The following is a 24655-nucleotide window of genomic DNA, read 5'->3' as shown; positions in this document are numbered from 1 at the left end:
CCCAAAAGAAAAGAAAAGGAAAGTTATTCTTCTCTCCCTCTCCCTTTTATTTTTCTTTTGGATATTGTCTATCTCTGTGTCCTCTGAGTGGAAGAATATATACGAAACTGCAGAGCATGCCATCTCTCAGCTCTTTTGTTTTATTAATAGCTTGATTTACGCAGATTGGGTTTTTTTTAATAAGAAAAAAGTGTGAAAGTTGTAGGCATTTTCTTATCATCAAAAAATCAAATATCAGAGTTTATGCTTGTATTTAATAAAATAAATTAAATATTATATGTATAAATAAATAATAACAATAATTTTATTAATTTTAATAAAAGATATAAGAGCTTTCTATGCCATGCGTGTATAGTGCTGAAAAAGGAAAAAGTTATTCTATTCTCCCTCTCCTTTTTATTTTTCTTTTGGATATTGCCTAGTTTTTTGTCCTTAATGGGTGGAATAATGCCCCATATTTGTTTTTATATTTTTAAAATATTTTAAATATTTTATTTTTTTTCAAAAATTTAGATCATTTTAATATACTAATATTAAAATAAATTAAAATATATATTATTTTAATATATTTTTAAATAAAAATTATTTTAAAAATAACCATAAAGCACGCTACTATATAAAATATCAATTCTCTCACTTAACCTTTGTTAACTCACTTTATTCTCCAACAACAAATTAATGTAACAAAAAAATAAGATAAAATAACTGGCTGAGTAGCACATCACACATGGTTATCACCATTATCCTACACACATGGCTTATTGCATATTAAATTTGTTAATTTCTAATTAAAAAATTAAAATAATTTTATGGATGTAATTATATTATATTTTTAAGTTATTTAAATTGTATATACATTTTTACTTCAATTATATATTTTAAAGTGTTTGAATTTTTATATTTTATATTTTACTCTTTGCTCTAATTATGGTACTTAATTATTTGGCTAAAATTATTAGTATATAATTAATTAAAGAAATATTATGATTTTACTATACAAATACTGTATTTTTCGTTTCATATAAAAAAAAGAGTGTTTTTACCATACAAATACATGCTGGGGAAAGAAGTTCACTACATTCTGCAACAAAAAGATCCCTGTAACAGACAAAACTCCGACCGCCACCACGTGGCTGATCACCTCCTCTTCTTTCTCCTTCAAAAGTATTTTTATAAACACGATAACGTAACCCTCCATAAATACTGCACTTCATTCTCCCTTGCTAACTTCCTCCCTTTATATAAGCATACAAATCCTCTCCCTCTCTTGTTTTTTCTTCTTCTTCTTCGGGATATTACTGTTTTCATGGCGAAGAGTATTTTGGTTACCGGCGGTGCCGGTTACATAGGGAGCCATACGGTGCTGCAGCTTTTACTTGGCGGTTACAGCATCGTGGTTGTTGATAATCTCGACAACTCCTCTGATATTGCTCTTAAAAGAGTTAAAGAACTCGCCGGTGATTTCGCTAAGAACCTCGTCTTTCACCAGGTTCGTTCCTTCTGTCACTCTCTTCTCTTTTTTTTTTTTTTATTGTTGTTGCTAAAGAATTGGTGGTTTACATTGAGTATTAATTAGCTAATTACGCGTTTAATTATGATTATCATTGGTGATTTTGAGTCAATTAGGTTTTGTATAGATTTGATAATAATTTTTGTGGGACATAACGGAAATGTAGACTGTAGCTGGGTGGGCCCACTTATACTTACAACTGGGCACTGTGTCTACATATATAGATATATATATATGATTGCCGACGGATGGTGTGATATTTGAATTTGTGTATTAAATTTGCAGGTTGATCTCCGGGATAAGCCAGCACTGGAAAAAATTTTTGCCAGGACAAAGTATGATCAGCCTTTTTATTTAGTTGTTTATATGAGATTTTGCAGCTGTGTATTATTTTATTGTGATCATGGATAGTGGAAATGACTGTTATTTGATATTTTGATTAATTTGTGCTGTTAGATTATAATGTTTAACACTGTTACTGTAGTTGCATTTCTAATTTTCGTTCTCAAATTTGGTTGACTGTTTATGCTGCAGATTTGATGCTGTCATTCACTTTGCTGGGCTGAAAGCGGATGGTGAGAGTGTGCAGAAACCATTGCTTTACTTTAACAACAATCTCATTGGAACAATTACCCTGCTAGAAGTTATGACTTCCCATGCATGCAAGCAGGTAATTTTCTTTAGGTTGATTTGTAGTTATATGTGACATTCTATATAAAGGTCAAGGCATGCTTGAATAATCTTTGATTTTTTTTTTCTATGTTTTCAGTTGGTGTTTTCATCTTCAGCTACTGTTTATGGTTGCCCAAAGGAGGTTCCATGTACAGAAGAGTTTCCTTTGTCTGCTGCCAGCCCATACGGAAGAACCAAGGTTTGCTTATAATGTTCATTAAATGCATCCAGAATACATATTTGGAGAGGGAATTGTATGGCCTTTAATCTCTTCGGCTCATACTGAGCTTGCTGCCTTATGGTGTTTAACAAAAATTCAGCATGGATTCTTTATCTTTGAACGCAGTTGTCATCTGACAAGCTTCATATTTCAGCTCTTCATTGAAGGGATCTGCTGTGATATCTACCGTTCAGACTCTGAATGGAAGATCATTTTACTTAGATACTTCAATCCAGTTGGTGCACATCCAAGTGGTTATATTGGTGAGGATCCACGTGGAATTCCAAACAATCTCATGCCCTATGTGCAGCAAATTGCTGTTGGCAGGCGGCCTCATCTAACCGTTTATGGAACTGATTATTCAACTAAAGACGGTACTGGGGTATGTTTACACTGTCAGCATTCTGCCTTTATTACATTTTTCACATATTCGTGCGACTGTTTTGGTGTTTGAAGCACAAACACAATTTCTGTGATTAATTTACACATTCCAAATTCTAAATATTTCAACCTGTCAGGCACAGTTGATTGTCAAGAAACCTTCAAACTGTGTGTCAATAATCAGGTTAAGGAGCATTAAAAAAATATTTTAAAATAGGAGAGTCTTTTCATTAGTAAATCTGCATACTGGGCTGTGTTCATCTGAATGTTTTGTGTAACTAGGAACCTGGTAATGCAGCTGTTTTTCTCTCTGGCTTCCTCACAATCAAATGGGTTTTGTAAACTGTGTTTCCCACTTTGCATGATGGACCCAGAGTTATTGGTTTGTGGAACCTGTCTTCTTTGGTTCAAGACTATCAAAGGATGGTTGTGAACTTGATCCTCTTTTGGGTACTAGGCTTAGGTGTGCTTCTGCTGCTAACTCTTTCCTTATATTCAGTCCTCTTGATGGCTTTTATGTCTTTCCAGGTACGTGATTACATTCATGTTGTTGATTTAGCGGATGGGCACATTGCTGCATTGCATAAGCTCTCTGATGCTAATATAGGTATGAACTTATGCCATTTCCTTTATGGCAACCCAATTTTTTTCTCATATGCATTAACTTGCAAGCTCACAATTTGGTAGCTCTTGAATTGTTGTGCATTCAAACTGATTGTTTTCATTGCTTGGAGTTCATCTCATTAAAATCTGATGAAATTGGACCTGATTGGTGCATCTCACAACAGGTTGTGAAGTGTACAACTTGGGAACAGGAAAAGGTACATCTGTTCTGGAGATGGTTGCGGCATTTGAGAAGGCATCTAGAAAGGTACTGAAATTTTTTGGTGTTGCTTGCCTAACTTCTTAAAGTTTCTGTATTGCTTTTCAGTATTGAGAAACTGTGATCCTGCCATGGAGTTGTTGCTTGTGTCTTTGCATTGAGAAATTTATTGAATAATATGCTTCTCATAAAGTAAGAACTAATATGGTGTTTGGTCTTGTGCCCATGACATAACCACTCACATCTAGTTTGTGGGGGGTGCCCATGTTTAGAGCTTTGTAATAGCAGGGAAGAGTATGATGCTTCCAGGTTAGACTTCATCGATGATAGTAGAAGGAAAACATGAATCAGACAGGAGCCTAAGAAGATATCCCTTTCAATTTGCCCCTCCTTGTTTCAAATTAATCTTCAGTAGATATTGAATTTCACTCTGGATGGATGAAACTGGAAATAGCTTGAACCATGTTCTTCAAAAAAATTTGCCTGTACTTATTTCTCCTGATAGTTCTTTCTTCTTGTGCCAGGAAATTCCCCTTGTAATGGCCCCACGGCGACCTGGTGACGCTGAAATTGTGTATGCAGCTACAGAGAAGGCAGAACGTGAATTAAATTGGAAGTAAGTGTGAAGATGCATACCATGTGGCAAAAAGTATTTGAGGGGATGAAATTCTGAAAAATTAAGAATGAGCCATATATCTGCATAATAAAAGCTGCTTTGGCATTGTTATCTATAGTAGATCTTGTCAAATTTCCTATATTTTCCTCACAACATGTGTAATCTTGCAGGGTAAAATATGGTATTGATGAGATGTGTAGGGATCAATGGAACTGGGCCTGCAAGAACCCTTATGGCTATGGATCTTCTGACAGCACTAACTAAAGTTCATATCCGTATCTATCACAGACTAAATACTGTCTCGTGTACTGTAATGTCTTCCAAAGTATTAGGTTCTCGAAGTTTCACTCGGGAGTTTTTATTTGATAAACTTGCTGAAGATATCATCCTAGAATGAGCTGCCATGCCGTGCTGGGTTGCTTCTGTTTAGATGGTTCAATTTGTTGTCCCTATTGTGGAATAGAGACATTTTTTTTAAGATAACATATCGATATTCACTCTTTAACGAAGAACCCTTTTCTAATCTGGTGTCCCTTGTTCTCTGTTTCATTTTCGTGTTTCTGGAGGCAACAATCTGTAGTCATACCATCGATAACATTAAATTTGCTTCAGGATGGTAAATCACAGAAAACCACGAAGTCTGCAACTTTTGTTCATGAAAACAACAGATGTCCTGCTGACCCAAGAGAGGTGACTTTTGTTTGCGGGTTTGTAAATCTTGGATTTATGCGGTTATCATGAGTGGAAGCTGCAAGGGGAAGGGTGATTGAATCTGCCTGTCTTGTTCTGCACTTAAAATTTTCCGACCACAGGTAAAATTTTCCGACCACAGGTTCCTGATTCAATTATACAGAGAAATTATTAAATGCTCTCCGTGTTTTAATTTTGGATTTCTACCTCTAGTTTTTAATTTTACTTTTATGTGAGAGGAGGAGAAGCATTATGTCCAAAATATCATTTGATATTCTTGAGATGCAACACTTGGCAATCATCTGGCTTCATTTCCTTTTTTCTCTTAAAAAAATATTAAAATAAAAACTCGGATTATTTTTTTTGTCAGTGTTAAAAGGTAAAACTACCAGATATTGTCATAATTTGTTAATACCATTTTATTTGGTTTTGAATTGTTTTAATATTAATTATTGATTTCATGTTTTTTGAAAACGAAATGCAAAACAATCAATTTTTTTTTTTTAAATGGTGTGACATCAAAGGACCCCAATAAATAATTTAGATTATACCATAAGAAATCTCAGCATCTCGAATCTCATAATCGTCATCGTTGAGGATCCAAAAGCCTTATTATTGGTGTCCAAAAAGGAAAATAATTCTTGTCATTTAACAAAGGAGGTTAAAATCAAAGATGACGAAGAGAGTTCTTAGGTATATCAAATGGAGGCCGTAATTTTCTAACGAGTTTACAAGTAACAGTATGTTGACCTTTAATTTAATCACAGATAAATACTCGTACAATACTGAAAGTACATGCTCAAGTCTACACAAAAAGGAAGAATCGAGTCTCCGATGCGTGGCTTGAAAATGATTTTACTTTGGGTGTCTTTTGCGTTGCGGTTCAGTTGTTTTGTCATTATTTTATATTGAATTAATTTTTTTGAATTGTTTGATATCTTAAAATTAAAATAAATTTTAATATATTTATAAACAAACTTTTTTTAAATCAAAACTACTAATGCAATATCAATCATTTTAAACATATTTATTTTTAAATTATAAAAATAATTTTTAAAAAATAATTTTTTTTGGTACTAATTTTTTTTTAATATATTAATATTAAAAATAATTTTTTAAATAAAAAATATTATTTTAAAAAATAACACTATTATTCTCTTCCAAATATATAAAGATGTGTTTTACATTGTATTTTAAAAAAATTTAAAATTTTTTATATTTTTATTTTAAATTAATATTATTTTATATTTTTTGATTATTTTGATATATTAATATTAAAAATAATTTTTTAAAAATAAAAAAATTATTTAATATATTTAAAATGAAAAATATTTAAAAAAAACAATTACCGAAATCTAAATCCATCCCGAGCTGGACTTCAAAATAGTGAATCGAGCTAGCCAGGAATGCTATTCATAAATCCAATTATTTTTTCCTTGATGCCCCAAAGATCAAACACACCTTTGAAACGAGTATAAAAAAAGCAGTGTAATCTAGTCATGGAGAACTTGATTTCTTTAAAAACGCGCTTCTCCTTCTCTTCTCTGCTCACACTGATCGATCTGAACCTGACCCTGACCTCACCTGATCACCCTCTCCGATTCAGTCATGGAGAACTTGATTTCTTTAGTTAATAAAATTCAAAGAGCTTGTACTGCTCTTGGTGACCACGGTGAAGCTACTGCCCTACCTACTCTTTGGGACTCCTTACCCTCCATCGCCGTCGTCGGTGGCCAGGTCATCCTCCTTATCTCTCTCTCTCTCTCTCTCTCTCTCTCTCTCACTTTAGCAAACTTGTGACCTAGATGTTTTTTGCCTTACAGTTTTTTTTTTCTTTTTATAGAGTTCTGGGAAGTCATCGGTGCTGGAGAGTGTAGTAGGGAAAGATTTTTTGCCTCGTGGTTCCGGTAATTGACTTGTGTCTCTTGTTTTCGTTGCCGAATTATTTTGGGTTTTTTCTGCAATTGGAATGAGAAAGTGATGTGATTGTTTGTGCCTGTAGGTATCGTTACACGTCGGCCACTTGTGTTGCAGCTTCATAAGATTGATGAAGGAAGTAGAGAATACGCTGAGTTCCTTCATCTCCCGAGGAAAAGATTTACTGATTTCGGTACATTTCTTTTATCTATCCTGTGTTGTTTATGTATAGATATAGGAAATCTTTGGTGATTATATTGTGTCCGTGTTGTTGTCATTGCGTTGGTTGGATGGTGGTTGCTTGAATTGTGGTTGTTGATGGTGATTTGTGCGTGTAGCTGCGGTGAGGAGGGAGATTCAAGATGAGACTGATAGAGAGACTGGCCGAACAAAGCAAATTTCTAGTGTTCCAATTCATCTTAGTATTTACTCTCCTAATGGTAAGTCTAGTTTGAGTCTGAAACAGCCTTATCTAAAGTAGCTCATGCTTCTGGTTTGTATCTCACTTATGGAAACAAATTCATGTTTATGATTTTTTTTTCCTATTTGTATTTAACCACATTTACATACATTTAACCCCCCCTTCTTTTTCATTACTTTTGAATTTGCATGACTCTTTTGGATTTTGGCAGTTGTGAACTTGACATTGATCGATCTTCCTGGGCTTACTAAAGTAGCAGTCGGTGAGTTGCATTTGTGCTTCTACTCTTGGCTCCCCAGTTATCTGCATGCTTTCTTCTTCTTCAGTATTCTTCAGGTTACTTAGAAGCTGAAGGAAAATGAACGGAATATGGATTTTAAACCTGACACAAAATATTTTTTCTCATATCAACTCAACTCAACTTTTGTTTACACAACATTCTGGTTACTTCAAGAAATTCTGAGAATCAACTAGCATGAAGTGAAAAAAAAATATCTGCTATTTTCCACCCTCTCTACCTCATCATTATCAGGTTATATTGTAAACAGTTTATGAATATCCAATCTGTATTTTCAAATGCAGAGGGTCAACCAGACAGTATTGTGCATGATATTGAAAACATGGTTCGCTCTTATATCGAGAAGGTAACGCACATTTCATTCCTCTATACTTCTTCTATCCTGTTGGAATACCTTTGTAAAGTGGATATCTTCACTCTTGTAGATGCAAGTTTTTCATGAAAACACTTGGAAGCTTAGCAAGCAAATGATTCTTAGAAAATTTGCATAATCATGTTTTTTTATATTCTACCATTTTTCTTATGCCATAGTGTTCTTTCATATTTTGATCTAATGAAACTTCACAAAGTCAAGCTATTTTGTTTGCTAAAATTTAATGCAGCCCAACTGTATAATTTTAGCCATTTCACCCGCCAATCAAGATCTTGCCACCTCTGATGCTATTAAAATCTCTCGTGAAGTGGATCCAACAGGTAATCTTGTACAGTATTTTTACTTACAAATCAAAACATCAAAATCTATGTTTATATCATTGAGTGCACAAACATCCATTCATATAACTCAGATGTTCTGGTTCTTACATTGTTCTGTTTTTCAGGAGAGAGGACCTTGGGAGTCTTGACAAAGATCGATCTTATGGATAAGGGCACTGATGCAGCTGATGTAAGTTGGATTAGCATCTTGTTTTGATTGTATAGACATAATGATGCTCCTTATATGCATCTTGGTATGCTTTTAAGCCCTGTAGATGCTGAGAATTCATTAGTATCTGGCTAGAAAATGTTTGTAAGCACAATTTTACACGAGTAACAATAGATCTCATGTTCAAGAGCCTTAAATCATATGATGAGCACTTTCTTCTCTTCACCTCTTTGTCCTTATCTCCTGGGAATTATAATTCCTACTCGGTTATAGTTGTGAAGTGCTTTATATGAAGACAGAAGCACTTCTCTCAGTGGATGACATACTATATATTTGGGTACTCTGATTTTGTATGCTTTTTGCTGGGCTGTGGCTTGGTAAATTTTTGAAATTCATGGTCGCTTTATACTTGGGGATTTATAAGGGGAATTACAGTTGAGATTCTTTTTCGGAACTGTTTAGTTGGAAAGAAATTAAGATATATGTTGCAAGTTTTCTAGGGCATCAAGTCAACATTTAACTAGCAGATTTGAAGTTAAATTTTCATGTTTCATTAAGGGAAGTAAGTATAAGGTTTTGAATGCTGCAACTGATGGCAACTGCCAGCATGCTGTGAGCTTAACCTAGGTTCTGTAGCTGCAGTGCTTGGAGAATGAAGGAAGATACTAGATATGCTTGTCTTCAAACCCTAACCAAACACTCTAATCTGTCATCGAAAATTTATGAAACTAGACTAAATATTAAAATGATATATAATAGCCCTGTCTTTTAAAAATAATCTTGACACTTTTAGAAATCCTAAAAATTAAAAAACCAATCTTACCCTAAACTACTGGCTATAAAATTTGGTAAGCATTGTGGTCACTGTGGATTACACAAGAGTCCTGCATGATAGAAGCTCTAAAGTTCAAAATTGTCAGAATCTCTTATATGTGGCTGTGGTATCCACTAATTTCCTGCTTGATGTTGCTTTTACATGTTTTTGCAATTTTGTTGCATCCTTGTTTTTCTATCAGAGATGTTACATGCCTTCAGCACTATCACAATCATGAGCTAATTTTTTGCCTTCTTAGATATTGGAAGGAAAATCTTATCGCCTAAAGTTTCCATGGGTCGGTGTGGTGAATCGCTCACAAGCGGATATTAACAAGAATGTTGACATGATTGCTGCTCGGCATAGAGAGCGCGAGTATTTTGCCAGCACCCCAGAATACAAGCACCTTGCCCACAGAATGGGTTCAGAGCATCTAGCAAAGATGCTGTCAAAGGTGGGTGATAAACTTTATGTCATTTCTCTTTTACTTTAGATATGTCCAAGTCTCATACATTTTGAAAAGCTTTGTAGTGTTATTGTAATAACCTAAATATTAATGATTAATACTGCAGCATTTGGAAGTTGTAATCAAGTCCAAAATCCCAGGCATTCAGTCCCTTGTCAACAAAACAATTGCAGAACTTGAATCTGAATTGAGTCGTCTTGGAAAGCCTATTGCTGCAGATGCTGGAGTGAGTCTGTTATTTAACTGTACATATTTTAACCACCTATAGGTATTTTAAGCTCAAGAAGAGTGAATATCCCTCTTTCCCTTCTGTGCATATATGTGGATTACTAATTGTCCTTGCTTGATGTGCAGGGAAAGATGTACTCAATAATGGAGATTTGCCGCCTGTTTGATCAAATATACAAAGAGCATCTTGATGGCGTGTATGTATCATCCTTCATTTTTTTTTCTTGCCTCTGACCAGCTTGATTTTGTGCTACATTTAATATTCTGTGCTTATCTTTTCAAGAAATTTAATTTGAAAGGTTAAATTGTTGTTTGCAGCCGATCTGGTGGTGATAAAATTTACAATGTTTTCGATAACCAGCTTCCTGCTGCTCTAAAAAGGCTACAGTTTGACAAGCAACTTTCAATGGAAAACATTCGGAAATTGATCACTGAAGCTGATGGGTATCAACCTCACTTGATAGCTCCTGAACAAGGATATCGTCGTCTCATTGAATCTTCTGTAGTTTCTATCCGAGGTCCTGCTGAGGCAGCTGTTGATGCGGTATGCATGATATTCAAAAAATTATTGAACATTCCCTCGGCATGATTGAAGTTACATTTCTTACTTCTGCTGCATTCTATTTCATCTGTGCTTTGGTTGAATTGATGTTGCTCATTCAACTTAGCTGCCATGTGTTTCCCCAAAACTCAACAGTTAATGATTTCGCATGAGACTTAGTGGAAGAAACAGTTTGAAGTTCCTCTAGGCTTCATACTCAATTCTAATCATGGATATTGCCAGCTCAAATGATCTAAATTATCTGTTTCAGAATGTGGTTCCTTAAGTGGATTTTTTTTGGCCCTAGGAATTGGTTCACCTGTGAAATTGGGATTCGAATATTCAGAAAACACTTCTCTCCATAATAAACTGGTTGCCTAGTCCATATGTTTACTATATCAGCCTCCTGGATTCCCTCTTCTTACCAGGCTGGGATGCAAAAAGTAAGGAGAGGGAGGGGGAACATAGTTGAGAGGGAGCGAAGCTGCATGTGGCTTCCACCTAGGGCAGGTCCTCTCTTCTCAGAGAGAGGATGGGAAGAGGGTCCCACATGATTTTTGGAGGGAAAAATTATAGATGGAGAAAGTTAGTTCTCTCTGCAGGAGTCCTTTCTTTTTCTTTTTTTCTCTTCTATGTGCAGTTTTGAATGTCGGTGCACTGCATGGTTCTTGGTTAGCTGATACATTTTTTTTTTATAATCCAGGTTCATGCCCTTCTAAAGGAGCTGGTTCACAAGGCTATCAATGAGACAATAGTAAGTTCCTATCATTTCCAAGTCTAATTGCTTCTATGCCCTTGTTTTTGGTGCACTTTGTTAGCAAGGTTTAAAGAGGTTCTTAATTTGTTATATTTATGTGAAGAGGGGGCTTATATTCCCTGAATTGATTGTGGTATGGTTCTGCGCGTGGTTAAGTACAATGACAGTTTTCCCTTTTCTTTTAAATGCTTTTGTCATGTAAGCAGCCAAATACATGGTGGCATACTAGAAGTTGAATTACCTTTTGGTATCAGTACTAAGCATTATGTAGTCAGTGAAATAAGGCATTACATTTTAGGAAAATGGAAAAGAATGCAGCTTTGAACTCAGTCTGGTCCTGTGTGAGAATTTTGCACCTACTAGAATTTTAAAAGGTGAGAGAAAGGGAAGGAAAGGAGAGAAGACTTGAGGGCCTGACATGGTGCTTTACAAGCAATGAACAAAATATTGACCAATACCTTGGAATGCATGGATGAAAGTTCCTGCTTCTCTTAGCTTGCAACACCTAATAGAGATCAAGCAAAAGTTGACCTTTTCCGTTATTTTAAAACATCTACTATTTGTAATGGATGTGTTCTGATAATGTGATCTGAAGGCATTGTTTGAGAATCAGTCTCATTTGTTGTAGGCATTTGATTCAATCCATTCAAAAATCTTAAATATTATGTTGCGTGAAGAAGATTGAGTCAAACTCAGTCATCTTGCTCTTGTTTTATCCATTTTCTGGAGTATTTTGATTACATTGGACCTGTTTTTTCATCATACTTCATTTGTCCTCTTCAGTTAATTTTTCAACCTGTTGGATAATACTACTTTTGATGTTTCTCAGGAATTGAAGCAGTATCCTGCTCTTAGAGTAGAGGTCAGTGATGCTGCTATTGAGTCACTTGAGAGAATGAAGCAAGCAAGCAAGAAAGCCACACTTCAGCTAGTCGATATGGAGTGTAGCTACCTGACAGTGGACTTCTTTCGGAAACTTCCTCAGGATGTTGACAAGGGTGGAAACCCTACACATTCCATATTTGATAGATATAATGATTCATATCTTAGGCGAATTGGTAAGTTTAATGAACTCAACTACTTTCTTATATTGATGATATGTACATCCTCCCTATTTAGCTATTTTCATGTTATATATATATATATATATATGTGGGTTATGGTATCAATTCTGCATGATTCACTACTGATCTTAGGATTTCTCCTGGCAATATGTGAACAGGATCTACTGTTTTGTCTTATGTCAATATGGTCTGTGCTAGTCTACGTAACTCTATTCCAAAGTCCATTGTTTATTGCCAAGTGCGTGAGGCAAAACGAGGCCTGCTCGACCATTTCTTCTCCGAGTTGGGTAAACTGGAGGTCAGAATGAAAATCATTACTTAACTGTTATCTATATGCATTCCTGGTCAAATTTGATGCCAATGTTGATTTTAGATGATTCCATGATGAATGGAATTGACTATGGAATTAATCCTTGCAGCAAAAGCAATTGTCATCATTACTGAACGAGGATCCAGCAGTTATGGAGCGCCGTACTGCCCTTGCAAAGAGACTTGAGTTATATAGGAGTGCACAAGCAGAAATTGATGCAGTTGCTTGGTCTAAGTAGATATGCAGCATTTGAATCATCCATCTCCTGTGCGTGAATTTGGCTTTCATTGTAGCTGTGCATGTGTAGCAGAAAATAGGGGAGCAATATTTTTGTTCGATTCCACACGCTATAAAAGCATATAACAAAAAGACCACTGTAGTTGTATTTCATTGTAGCTGTGCATGTGTAGCAGAAAATAGGGGAGCAATATTTTTGTTCGATTCCACACGCTATAAAAGCATATAACAAAAAGACCACTGTAGTTGTATATCATAGGTGACAATTTGTTGCTGCTGCCTTCACCGTTTATATGAATCACTATGAATATAGTATGTGCTAGTTTACATTGCTGTGCTAAGCTAACCTAAAAATGTTCAATCCATTAAGAATTATTAGACATTGTTAATAAGTTTTAGTCTAATGGACTAACCCTGAAATATCTTGATTTAATTGACTTTTTGTTTAACCCTTAAATTATACAAGTTATTTCAAAGATAACTCGATTATAATATTTTAAATCATACGAGTCATCTCAAAGATAACTCAAAGATAACTCGAATGATTAAGTTTGGTTTTAAAAAAATAAGAAGATAATATATTGAATTGTCCTTGGGTTTTATAATGTAATTTGTTAAATTTATGATGTTGGTAATGAAATAATTGTAAAATTAAGCATAAATCAAGCATGAGTCAAATATAAATACCAATCAAGATGTATCAAATTGAAATAATATATAAAATTAAGTAAATTAAAAAGAATAAAATTAAAAAAAAACAAAAAAAAAAAGAGGAAATGGCATAAAAAAAAAGCATCACTCCTTCACCGTTTACATGAATAATAAAGGAGATAAGAGTTTACACCCAAAAATTTGAAGTATTGCAGGCAAGATGCAGATGATATTAGCCTTCGAGCTACCAAAAGATTTCGATACGTTTAAACTTCCATGAGCTACTCCAATAGGCTCGTGATCTAATGGGATCATTCTCCTTGTGGAAGGGACTTGGGATCCCGGTTTATAGCATAGGGGTTTGAAGGGGTGTTTATGTTATTTTTATTGATTAGTAATCAGTATTCATCTCCTTCCTCGAATCAAAGAAACCTGAAGAAAAGTTCATTCAGGATTCAATTTCAATCGCTCCTCCGCTTTCTTTTTTCTTAAACCTGGGCTTTTTTGCCATGTAGGAGAGAGAGAAAGGGATGGAGATGACATGGCAGGTGGTCAGTATTCATTTGAAATCTTATGTTGGAGATTTTTGTAACCTGGCCAGGAAATATTTAAGAATGTAACACAGTTTCACTTGTTACTACAACTGTTGTTTACAACTAGCGTGTTGCAGTCTCTTTTCACAATTATCAACATCTCCTTGTCATTGACATTTGAGTGAATCTGACAATGACATGGCAAAACAAGTGAGTTTCGATATATGCCTGACTTTTTTTATGTTTAGATCTCTCATTTGGGAGCTCATGACTTTGCTATTATATATGATATTATTATCAGTATTGATAATGATACAACCTTACATAAGCATAGTATTTCAATATTGTTGTATATTATGTTAAACAACATAATAAAATACAAGTTTAATTTATCAATATTGTGGGTTAATTAAGGTACATAATTTATTAATAAAACCATAACAATAATATAATTGATAAAAATCAAAATTCATAAATTTTCACCATTATAATAAAATTATCAACCTAATTCACTATTTCATAGGTAATTTATATATTTTATATCTAATTTGAAAAAAAATCATTAATTTAACCTAAAAACCTAATTCTAACCTTAAATCACAATCGTCAATAATCTAAAATTATTTATTATCTTAAAAAATAATATAATTAGCAACTCAAATCAATGTTTTGATTTTTATCTAATTAACCGAATCTAAACTTTTTTCTCTAAAAATCTCTAATTCTAGATCCTAACATCTTTAAAATCAGCAATTAATATAAATTAACATAAATTATATTAATTTAATAGAGAAAAAGTTGAATGTACCTCTAATTGTTGAATGCGGGCGGTGGCAGCTGAAACTTTGATGAGGGACCCGCCGATGGAGAGAGAGGGAGAAATTGAAGTGGTGGTGGAAAGAAAGGGGGTGATCTGGCGGTGGATTTGAGAGTGTTTCGTAGTGAGAAGAAAAGGAGTTGTTGCACACCAAGGGAGTGGAGGAGGGTGTGACTGCAGGGAGAAAAGAAATAATGGGAGACCAAAAAACTCTCTGGTGCCATGCCACCTTTAATTGAAACAACGTCGTTTAGAATCCCTCTCTTAACCCTTAAAAACTCACACAACACGTCATCATTATTCATTAAACAGAGTCTGTGCTCTGATGTGCCAACAACCACTACTAAGACACACCATCTCCCACCTTAAAAACTTTTAAAGAAAGGAGAGTAAACGTATCATCAGATCTGCTCTTCCTTTGAATTAATCCAGGTATTGTATCTCTCTCTTATAGCATCTCTTAATTCACATTTTGATTTTTTACGAAGATTGAAATCTTTGGGTGCCCATCATATTCCTTAGAACGTTAGCATCTTCTTCGTTCTTATTTTGCTATGTTAGAAATCATGTGATGATGGGTTGTTAGAAATACTATTTATATTGCAAATTGCATTGTTGAGGTTTTCTCTGAAAGAAATTACTTTGGCAGGGACTGTCGTGGGCACAGGGGATATTATGTGGTTTTTTTTTTAATTTGGTTTCTGTTTTTTTTTTTTTTTTGCTTTTTTCCCCCCCTTAATGAAAAGCATTTTGTTCTGTACTTTTTCTAAGTTCAATTCCATTTGTTCTTTTTTGATGAATCTGGCTCAAGGTTCATTGTCAAAGTTGTGTTTGTTCGCTGGTGGAGATGAAGATTGTGAGCCTGACTTATGTTTTTTAAAAGATTTTTAATGGAAGAAAATTTGTGGACTTGTAAATTATGAATTCCGTTTTGATGGGAGGTATTTGTGTTTTGTGGGAACTGCAAAAGTATTATGAAGGGGGGAGCTTTCTTATGGGAGGGTTTATGTATCTTTCAAATGGATTTATTACTTTGAATAAGTTTAACTTATTGGAAAATGTTCTTCTTGGATGGCTTTTTTGAACAGCTTCATCTACTTCGAAATATTGCATGTTCAACACTTTGTTTGTTCCAGTAAAACTTGCCGTCAGGTTAACTTATTTGTTATTTTTCTTGTGAAAGAACCCGACTGCATGTGATCTATGTATCTGGTAACCACTCACTGTTTTTTATCTGAGCAATGCAGTGGCGTCGTGGTGGATATCAAGAAGCGGCAGCAGCAACATCTACATTTGGTATTATGGCCTCTGAGAGGGAAGAGTTTAGCATCTCAGGACCCTTACATCTAACTGTTGTTGACTGGTAAGCTCTTTGATGCTCTGGTATAGTTCTCCTGTTGTATTTACCAACTTATGTGCGTAAACAACATCACATTATTTTGGGGCCAGTACGATTTTGTGAATGTGATGCAGTGGCCATATTCTACTCGTACTTGGTGATGGTCTGCTATTTTGATTAATCTTTGCTAATGAAATAGCTGTGATGCTAAGCGACATTGATTAGGTAAAATAGCATATTTATAGTACCAAGATCATGTAGGAAACAATGTTATTTGTGATCTTGTGCAGGAAAAATGCACATCATCGAAGATCTGTTGCTGCCAGTTTGGTTCAGGGTGTCTGCATCCTAGAGCGGGACCGCCAGCTAAAACGTCAAGGTTCCCAAGCTCTTGCTCCTCCATGGTGGGAGTTTTTTCACTTCCAGTTGATTCGTCAACTTGTGGATGATGTGGATTCCTCCATTTTTGGTGCTATTTATGAATTCATGCCACCAGAATCTCATTATCACAATTCAGTAGATGAAAGCCCTCGTTATGTAATTGCCTTCCGTGGCACCATAACCAAGCCAGGGTCTGTGTCACGGGACCTTGAGCTGGACGTCTGCATTATCAGAAATGGACTCCATGAGACATCTCGGTTTGAGACTGCTATCCAGGCAGTCCGAAATGTGGTTGCTACAGTAGGCAAATCAAATGTCTGGCTAGCCGGCCATTCCCTAGGAGCAGCAATGGCATTGCTTGCTGGAAAGACCATGGCCAAGACAGGCATCTTTCTTCAAGCATTTCTCTTTAATTCACCATTCATCTCTGCCCCAATTGAAAGGATCAAAGATAAGCGAGTGAAACATGGACTCCGGATTGCAAGCAGTGTGATAACAGCAGGACTCGCTCTTGCTACAAAGAAGAGCTATCAGAATAGTCGATCTGCTGACCCATTTGCTACTCTTTCTGCTTGGGTCCCGTTTCTATTTGTCAATCCAGGCGATCACTTTTGCTCAGAATATATTGGGTATTTTGAGCACAGGAAGAAGATGGATGGTATTGGAATTGGAGCTATTGAGAGATTAGCAACCCAGAATTCACTCGGCGGTCTTCTCATGAGTGCAATGGGTAGGGAGTCAGAACCACTCCACCTCATCCCTTCAGCAAATCTAATCGTAAATTTGACTCCTTGTCAGGATTTTAGAGAAGCCCATGGAATTCACCAGTGGTGGAGACCTGATCTGCAAATAAAATCCAAGCTCTACAACTACAAATAGTTTGGTTGAATCTGTGTATAGATGGTGTCTCTTATCTTGTATTTGTTCGTGTTATTGGAGGAAGGATTATTAAAAATCGGTTCATCACCATAACTATTTCAAGCTTGTTGCTGAATTATTTTGTCAGAGTGTATCCCTTGATCTTGTTTCATATTGCATCTAACTGTAGTGGTAACCACTAACCTGGTCTTAAGGCTTAGGCTTCAGAAGCCAGCCGTTTGACAGTCACTTCCTACTGCTCAACAACTCGGGGTTGGAACTTCCTGCGGTCATGGATTCGTCTAGAGGTTTGCAAGCAAGGCTGCTTGAAAATATATAGCTGGAAGACCATTTTAAGCATGCATAATATCATGTAAACATTTCCGGTTTTAAAAATATAACCCAGCAGATCTGTTCACATTTTAGATCACCACACCGAGTGATCTTGTTACGGTAAATGAATTAGAAGTTCTGGTGATTGTTTGGAAGTAAGGTAATTTTTGTTTTTGAATAATTTTTAAAAATTATTTTTTTATTTAAAAATATATTAAAATAGGGTGGTGAAATATGGAATATGGGGCCTGCTGCCTCCACAACAGTACAAGTCAAATCACACACAAACATAATTTTCTCTTTTTAACAATCAACATCCATGTCATTTCTCATCCTCTGAAAAACTCATAAATAACTTTTTTTTTCTAAAAAAAGCATCCAAAAATTAAACTCTTCATAATCTACAAGCATCCTAAAATGTTTTTCTTTTCAAAATCCATCTTCATTGCCTTTGTCATCGTCGCTTTAGAATTTTTTGTAATTCTATAAGCAAGATAAACACATCGAATTTGTATTTGATTTTATTATGAATTTGTATTTGATTTTATTAAATTAAAATCATTATTTAGGATTTAGATTGAATATAGAATTTATTTAATTAATGATAAATTAATTATAAATACCACGAGTTAGGGTGATTTGATATGGTCGAACATAAAAATAAATTAAATAAATTATTTTAATTAATTATATGTTGCGTCCAATTTTAAATAAATTGCTTGATTATAATTTTTGTGTAGATTGTTGGAATCTGCTAATAATGTTATCAATTACACTTAATGATTTTCATGAAATAGAGTATGAATATAATAGAATTATGATGATTTACATGTATTGAATTGTGGATAAATTGTTAAGTTTGATATTTTCTTTAAATTATTTTAATTTACTATGAATTTGGACTTGATTTATTGCAATTGAATCAATTAGATTTGATATAATGAATTATGTTTAATTATTGTCAATTATGCTTTTGGATTACATTTTATGAATTTAATTGAATTTTCTATGAAAATTTCCAATCATAGCTTGGGTAATGCAATTAAGTTAAAATTACATCCAATTAACAATAACCTAGTTTGTTTATTTTGCTTGTATAGTGTTCTATAATATATTTACATCATGACACTGTTATTTTTAATATGAACGGTAATATAACATACAATGACAAAAATAGTTTGTTGTTTAATAATAATTTAGGTATATCATATATGAAAATTAAAAAATCTATTTGTCATGGACCTGAGTGAAATTATAATAATATTAAAATTGAAATAACTTGAAGATATCTAATTAATACACATCAGTATTATCTTATACCGATTTTACATGATAATAATTTTAAGATAATAATTGATTTTTTGATAACTAAAGTGAACTGAATATAATAATATTGTATATAAATAGTTGATCACAACTTTTGTTAGTCCTTTAAAATTAGTTAGTAAAGAAAAAAACAATTTATTATTGAATGATTTACTAGTGAGGATTGATGATTCCATTGACAATTTATTTGTTAATCACTAGATTTGATTATTTTGAGTCCACCAACAATAAAAATGATGAAATTTAAAATACAAATATGGTAATAAATATTAATAATGATGTTGATTACAAAACAATACCTCATGTTCATATATTTAAAGATATTTCTGGATTTACTTTTGTTATTTCTTATAATTAGGCATTTAATTATAGATGTTTCACATAAGATTCTGATTTGAAGATTGAACATACATTCAATAATAAAAATAAATTAACTAATACAATTAAAAAATAATACATTGCATATTCGATTAAATATTAAGTTAAAAAACCAAACTCAATATTTATTCAAATATAAATAGTATTTGCAAGGACAAGATCATAAAAAATTGTATTCATCCCACCCAAATAACACATTTAAAAAAGTTACAGTGCCTCGATTTTTGTTTAAAAAACTACTGTCTACTCAATGCAACATTCAAAAACATGCCTTTTCACTATCGTGTTTTTTTTTTTTTTTTTTTGGTGCTGCGTTAGTTGTCATTTTTTTAAAATTTATATGCTAAGTGTCGAATTTGTCCCGGATTAACTAACCCAAATTCAGAAGGAAAAAAATGACTCCCCCCCTTTTCATTGATAAACAGAAAATACGGAGCATTCTGCGGGTCTTTCCAGCTCATTTCTCACTAACCCCCTGACCTTAAACTTTAGTCCATGATAGGACCAAACTCAAGTTTCATTCTAAGCCTCAACTGCCCCGTGTTATTACAATAATCATGGTATCATCCTTTACCTAGAGCACAATTAATCCCTAAAAAATATATATTAAAGAGAAAGCGAAGGAATTTTTTTTTTAAAAAAAAAACTCCTCTTTCTGGACGAAACTCATCATGATTAACAGCTTTCCTCTTGCTTCAAGATCTTATACTAAAACTGTAAATTAAGAAAAGAGGAAGCTCCAAAAGCTCAAAATTTTCCAAATGTAGATCAAGGAGTGAACATAAATAAATCACTGGTGAAAAAAATCAGATTTTTACACTTCCCTTCAACATATGAGTCCTCATAATACAAATTTAAACACCCAAAACACTACAATTAAAAAAAAAGCTACACTTAAAAATCTAAACACAAGAATACCAAAAAAGAATTATCATTAATACTAGCAATGAAACCCTAAAACAGATCCATCACTCACAGCAATGACAACCCTGCATCCAACTTTAGTCTCCAAATGATGGGTAAAAAAATGCAAGACGCGAACCCGACCCGCCATGTGAATTCTCGACTCTATCTCCATCGTAGGCCCGACCCGATACCCATTATTAAAACCGGGTTGTCCACCACCGCCAAACCCACCGTCATTGAACGCAGGTCCCACATTGACCGCTGCATCCGGCGAAGCAGATAAAGGGAAAGACTCAACAGAAAAGGTAGCGGCCATGTACTGGGTTCGACCCGCATCAATTTTACCAGCAGGTATGAACATGAATCCGATTTGAGAACCCGAGTAAAGAAGCTGGAGGGTACTATCGAAGTGAGAAAAAACAGCTCTATTTGGGTTCTTGACGGCGACATATTGAGAGAAAGTGAAGTTAACAGTGTTGTTAGAGACAGAAAATGATGGGAGTTGAACAGAGTTAACAGAGATTTTAGGATCTTTAGGCTTGAAAACAGTGAAGAAGACAATAAGGATTATGATAACAAGGAAGATTAAGAAGATTGTAGCCACTATGCACGAAGCAAGATTTGTGCGCCCGGAAGGTGGTCTGTGTGGTTTGCTCATTTTCTCGACGGATTTGATGAGTTAAAAAGGGCGGATCAGGGGGGTGGAAGGAAGGGAAAGAGGGAATCTTGGGAATGAGAGAAGATGGGAAACTTGAGAGGTGTTTGGGATGGGGTGATGATGTATGTGCTACTGGGAAAGTGAAAGTGATAGGACAAGGACTGGAGTGGAAGTAGCGAAAAAATAAATAGTGTGAAACCAAGACTTTTCGTTTTTGTTTTCTTTTAGATATTTCACTTGAGGGAGAAGCTGCAGGTTCAAAGAGACGGTAAAGGTAAATCTTTTTTTTTCTTGGTAAATCTTGCCTTGGTCCAGTGGTGGTACCTCTTTACTCAAAATAAATAAATAAATAAAACACTTCAACTGCCATGCCAAGGTTACTTTCCGCTTTGCATTTATCTGGGAATGCTCTCAAATACTGGTAGATGTTACCTTCTTGTGGCGGGAAACTCAAGCAGGCACGAATCGGTCTCCATCACTGTACAGTGCAGTGAATAATTCACATGTAACTTTCTGGAATTAATTGGCAATTGATGTTGTTGCCAGGGGCGGAACCAGGGGAGGGCAAGCAGGGGCCCGGGCCCCTGCAAAACATTTTAATTTTTTTTTTAATATTTTTAAATTTAAATAAATAAACTTTTTAATAATATATATTATTATATTAATTTTAGCCTCCCCTGTGAAATGTGCTTGGCTCCGCCCCTGGTTGTTGCTATCATGTGCCATCATCATCATCATGACGATGGTAAGTGTTGTTATTACGAAAAAATAACCTCTACGAGGGACTATTGTTTTTTTTTTTAATTAACGTGGGTGTCCGGGCCGGTTTGCGCGCACCACGACTAATCCCACAGGCCCTGAAGTTAACGACCATTTAAGCCTTCAGTGGCCATCATATGAGCAACCAAGGACTCGAACCTGAGACCACAGAGGGAGCAAACCTCTTGATCTCAAGTCCTTATCACTTGGCCACCACCTAAATGGTTGAGGGACCATTGTTTTAATATATAACATGCAAGGTAATTCACCACACAATATAATTACTATTTTATCATTTTTTATATATATATTTTTGTCTTGCTAGCTGATTAGAAAGGTATTTTCTGGGAGATATAAAGATTGTCTGTAAATTGATTTGGTATAATTTAGTAATTTATATATTTTTTTATAATTGAATTATGTTGATACCATTAGAAAGAAGAAGAAAAAGAAGGCTTATAAGAGTTTCGCATATTTCTTTTTTACAAACAGTACAATTAATTCATTGTTATTAAAGTCAAAGAAATTAAAGCATGAGTTAAAGGATGGGTTAAAGGATATTTTAGTATTTTTCTTGTGGTATTTTTGTTATGCTTTATTTGCATTTATTTAGATTAGAGGTGAATTAATATTTTTATAAGTAAAAATAAATAAATAAAAAGTATCGGCGCGTGCTCACATACTAATAACAGGATGTTGACTATGCTTTTTAGGTAACGCGTGTGGCGATTGAAGTTTCGCAACCGCCATGTCGTCGGGAACGTCCAATGGAGATGAAGCTGTTTCGGACGGTTGGTCTTTTCTCCTCCCTCTATTTTCTTTCTATTCTCCTTGAAATTCACGTCAAATCAACGAAAAATCAGCATAGTCCTCCCATTTATTTTGTCTTTCAATTATGCTTCTTTTTCTTTATTAGTCACTAATATGTGTGTGTTATTTATTTATTATTTTTGAATAATAAGGCCACATCTACGATCAATCATATTTTGGGTTAGCAGATCCAGCCAGCCCTCTATAAGAACACTCAAGCTCAGAAATTATAAATTCAAGAGCCAGTTGAAGTGAGGTTGTTTTTGGACTTTCCATCGACTCAAATCTCCTTCTACTTTCCCTTTACGCGCCATTGAGCACTCTTTCTTGATCCCTATCAAGAATCCATAGAAACTTAACAATGTCGACCAGTCTTCTTCTGCCTCTCCTCTTACTTCTTTTATCCTCCTTTTTTACTCGTTCAAGAAATCTTGCAGTCCCTCAAGAACTCAACAACTTATCTCAAAACATCATTACCTATAACATCCCCGCTATATCACCTACTTCTTCTTTAGTTGTTTCCTCTTCAATCTCTCCATCTCCAACACCAACAACCTTACCAGTCAGTCCTCCTTTAGTGCCTGCTTTCTTTATTTTCGGTGACTCTTCTGTTGATTGTGGCACCAACAATTATCTTGGTACTTTTGCTCGTGCTGACCATAGTCCTTATGGTAGAGATTTTGATACTCGTAAGCCAACTGGAAGGTTCTGTAATGGAAGAGTCCCTGTTGATTATCTTGGTAAACACTTAGTTTTTAATCTTCACAAGAAAAAACGAAATCTTGGGTCTTGTTTAATTATTTTGCTTTGAATGTCCTTTTCAGTGAAAAGAAGACTTCAATTCGGATGTTTGTTTTGCATTTCTTGATGGTTTCAACTTTTAAGCGTCTGTTGTCTGGGTTATTTTTGTTTTGGTGATTTTGCTTGCTCTTCTGTTTGATATCCAAGAAAGTGAGGGAAATTATCAAGAAAATGAAGACATTGGAGTGTCCTTTGTCTTTTTATTTACTGATTTTGAAGAGATGGAGATATCAACTGAATACAGATTCTGAGATATTGTCATTTATTTTTTGTTCTTTGATCAATTACTCTAGGCACTGTTAGTGAACAAGTCAAAAGAGCCTTAACTCCTGAATTTTCCCATTTTTCTTGCCAGCCAAACAGATTTTTCGCCTTTGTTGCTAAAACTGACTTTTCCAATATTGATTATGTTTACTTGTAAAGAAATTCTTTGTCAGGGCCAATAATAGATATGGGGAATCAGTAGTTTATGTATCTTGCTTTAGATTTCTCTTAGAGAAACAAGGCTGGTTTAGAATTTTTTTTTTCCTCATCAGTTCTTATCTATTGTCATGTATTTGATCAGCATTGCGCCTTGGGCTTCCCTTTGTACCAAGTTATCTTGGGCAGATGGGAACTTTCGAAGATATGATTAAAGGGGTGAATTATGCATCTGCTGGTGCTGGAGTTATATTCTCGAGCGGATCAGAATTGGTGAGCTCCCCAGTACTACGCTGAAAAGATCACAAATTCATTCAGTTACGCTTACACCTAATCAGCAATCATGTGATTTTGCCGCAGGGTCAGCGAATCTCCTTCACGCAGCAAATTCAGCAGTTCTCGGATACTTTACAGTCATTTATTTTGAACATGGGAGAGGCTGCTGCAAATGAGCTCATCTCGAACTCAGTCTTTTATATTTCCATTGGAGTCAATGATTACATACATTACTATTTGCGTAACGCATCCAATATCCAAAACCTGTACCTCCCATGGAGCTTCAACCAGTTCATAGCAGCTTCAATAAGGCAGGAAATAAAGGTGACCTTTCTAGTTTTTTACTTTTCATATTTTGTTGTGTTCATGCAAGAAAGATTTCTTCTACTCAATGAATTGTGGTTATATATATATATATATATATATATATATATATATTCTCTTTTAACAAGTCCTTGGAATTCAAGATGTTATTTATATCAGAAATTCCTAACTCTTGTATGTTTATGGAGCAGAACTTGTACAATATGAATGTCAGGAGAGTAATTCTCATGGGGCTGCCACCTATTGGCTGGGGGTGGC

General features: G+C 34.7%; 5 protein-coding genes and 1 long non-coding RNA gene across 8 annotated transcripts in view; 4 read left to right on the top strand and 2 right to left on the bottom strand.

Annotated features, from left to right (window-relative positions):
- The first annotated feature begins 1030 nt into the window (after positions 1-1030).
- LOC105124250 (UDP-glucose 4-epimerase GEPI48-like) lies at positions 1031-4884 on the top strand. Of its 2 annotated transcripts, XM_011024184.1 has the most exons (10): positions 1031-1489; positions 1796-1845; positions 2045-2180; positions 2280-2381; positions 2557-2784; positions 3312-3390; positions 3572-3654; positions 4131-4222; positions 4393-4513; positions 4602-4884. In XM_011024184.1, the coding sequence occupies exons 1-9, from the start codon at positions 1055-1057 to the stop codon at positions 4484-4486; spliced, it is 1299 nt and encodes a 432-aa protein (XP_011022486.1). In that variant the 5' UTR covers positions 1031-1054; the 3' UTR covers positions 4487-4513; positions 4602-4884. The 2 variants fall into 2 exon arrangements, with proteins under 2 accessions (XP_011022486.1, XP_011022485.1); XM_011024183.1 differs by having other exon boundaries at positions 4393-4865.
- On the top strand, positions 4850-13160 carry LOC105124251 (dynamin-related protein 5A-like). The gene is made up of 17 exons (XM_011024185.1): positions 4850-4860; positions 6418-6649; positions 6756-6819; positions 6915-7022; positions 7168-7269; positions 7462-7512; positions 7833-7894; positions 8151-8241; positions 8367-8431; positions 9484-9678; positions 9797-9916; positions 10045-10115; positions 10237-10462; positions 11163-11213; positions 12046-12274; positions 12439-12578; positions 12700-13160. Exons 2-17 carry the CDS (start codon positions 6521-6523, stop codon positions 12826-12828), a joined length of 1833 nt encoding a protein of 610 aa, XP_011022487.1. The 5' UTR covers positions 4850-4860; positions 6418-6520; the 3' UTR covers positions 12829-13160.
- Positions 13161-13966: 806 nt separating this feature from the next.
- LOC105124252 (uncharacterized) lies at positions 13967-14899 on the bottom strand. The gene is made up of 2 exons (XR_842020.1): positions 14820-14899; positions 13967-14198 (listed from the first exon to the last, which is right to left on the bottom strand). It is a non-coding gene; the product is annotated as an uncharacterized LOC105124252 (long non-coding RNA).
- Positions 14900-15138: 239 nt separating this feature from the next.
- On the top strand, positions 15139-17553 carry LOC105124254 (GDSL esterase/lipase At4g10955-like). 2 transcript variants are annotated; one of them, XM_011024187.1, is made up of 4 exons: positions 15139-15260; positions 15917-15980; positions 16076-16191; positions 16458-17553. In XM_011024187.1, the coding sequence occupies exons 3-4, from the start codon at positions 16130-16132 to the stop codon at positions 17425-17427; spliced, it is 1032 nt and encodes a 343-aa protein (XP_011022489.1). In that variant the 5' UTR covers positions 15139-15260; positions 15917-15980; positions 16076-16129; the 3' UTR covers positions 17428-17553. The 2 variants fall into 2 exon arrangements, with proteins under 2 accessions (XP_011022489.1, XP_011022488.1); XM_011024186.1 differs by lacking the exon at positions 15917-15980.
- A 2666-nt stretch (positions 17554-20219) lies between these two features.
- On the bottom strand, positions 20220-21178 carry LOC105124255 (uncharacterized). The gene has a single exon (XM_011024188.1). The coding sequence runs from the start codon at positions 21005-21007 to the stop codon at positions 20384-20386; it is 624 nt and encodes a 207-aa protein (XP_011022490.1). The 5' UTR covers positions 21008-21178; the 3' UTR covers positions 20220-20383.
- A 1591-nt stretch (positions 21179-22769) lies between these two features.
- The window catches only part of LOC105124427 (SGNH hydrolase-type esterase superfamily protein), a 2410-nt gene continuing 524 nt past the window's right edge, over positions 22770-24655 (top strand). The window contains exons 1-4 of the mRNA XM_011024448.1: positions 22770-23316; positions 23943-24070; positions 24158-24397; positions 24589-24643. Of these exons, the coding sequence (XP_011022750.1) occupies positions 22938-23316; positions 23943-24070; positions 24158-24397; positions 24589-24643 (802 nt within the window). The 5' untranslated portion in view covers positions 22770-22937. The remainder of the gene's footprint in view (positions 23317-23942; positions 24071-24157; positions 24398-24588; positions 24644-24655) is intronic.

This window comes from Populus euphratica, unplaced genomic scaffold, assembly GCF_000495115.2.
Source record: "Populus euphratica unplaced genomic scaffold, PopEup_1.0 scaffold4.1, whole genome shotgun sequence".
Taxonomy (NCBI): Eukaryota; Viridiplantae; Streptophyta; class Magnoliopsida; order Malpighiales; family Salicaceae; genus Populus; species Populus euphratica.
Note: the sequence above shows the minus strand (reverse complement) of the source record. Positions and strands in the feature narration are given on the sequence as shown.

What these genes read in the sequence shown, in the direction of transcription:
- LOC105124250 (XM_011024184.1), top strand. Translation starts at nt 1,055, where the DNA reads ATGCTGGGGAAAGAAGTTCACTACATTCTGCAACAAAAAGATCCCTGT. An exon ending in AAAATTTTTGCCAGGACAAA is followed by an intron (nt 1,846 to 2,044) that starts GTATGATCAGCC and finishes TTTATGCTGCAG; the next exon opens with ATTTGATGCTGTCATTCACT. An exon ending in GAACGTGAATTAAATTGGAA is followed by an intron (nt 4,223 to 4,392) that starts GTAAGTGTGAAG and finishes GTAATCTTGCAG; the next exon opens with GGTAAAATATGGTATTGATG.
- LOC105124251 (XM_011024185.1), top strand. Translation starts at nt 6,521, where the DNA reads ATGGAGAACTTGATTTCTTTAGTTAATAAAATTCAAAGAGCTTGTACT. An exon ending in TCGCCGTCGTCGGTGGCCAG is followed by an intron (nt 6,650 to 6,755) that starts GTCATCCTCCTT and finishes TTCTTTTTATAG; the next exon opens with AGTTCTGGGAAGTCATCGGT. An exon ending in TTCATATCTTAGGCGAATTG is followed by an intron (nt 12,275 to 12,438) that starts GTAAGTTTAATG and finishes ATATGTGAACAG; the next exon opens with GATCTACTGTTTTGTCTTAT.
- LOC105124254 (XM_011024186.1), top strand. Translation starts at nt 16,130, where the DNA reads ATGGCCTCTGAGAGGGAAGAGTTTAGCATCTCAGGACCCTTACATCTA. An exon ending in CATCTAACTGTTGTTGACTG is followed by an intron (nt 16,192 to 16,457) that starts GTAAGCTCTTTG and finishes GATCTTGTGCAG; the next exon opens with GAAAAATGCACATCATCGAA.
- LOC105124255 (XM_011024188.1), bottom strand. Translation starts at nt 21,007, where the DNA reads ATGAGCAAACCACACAGACCACCTTCCGGGCGCACAAATCTTGCTTCG.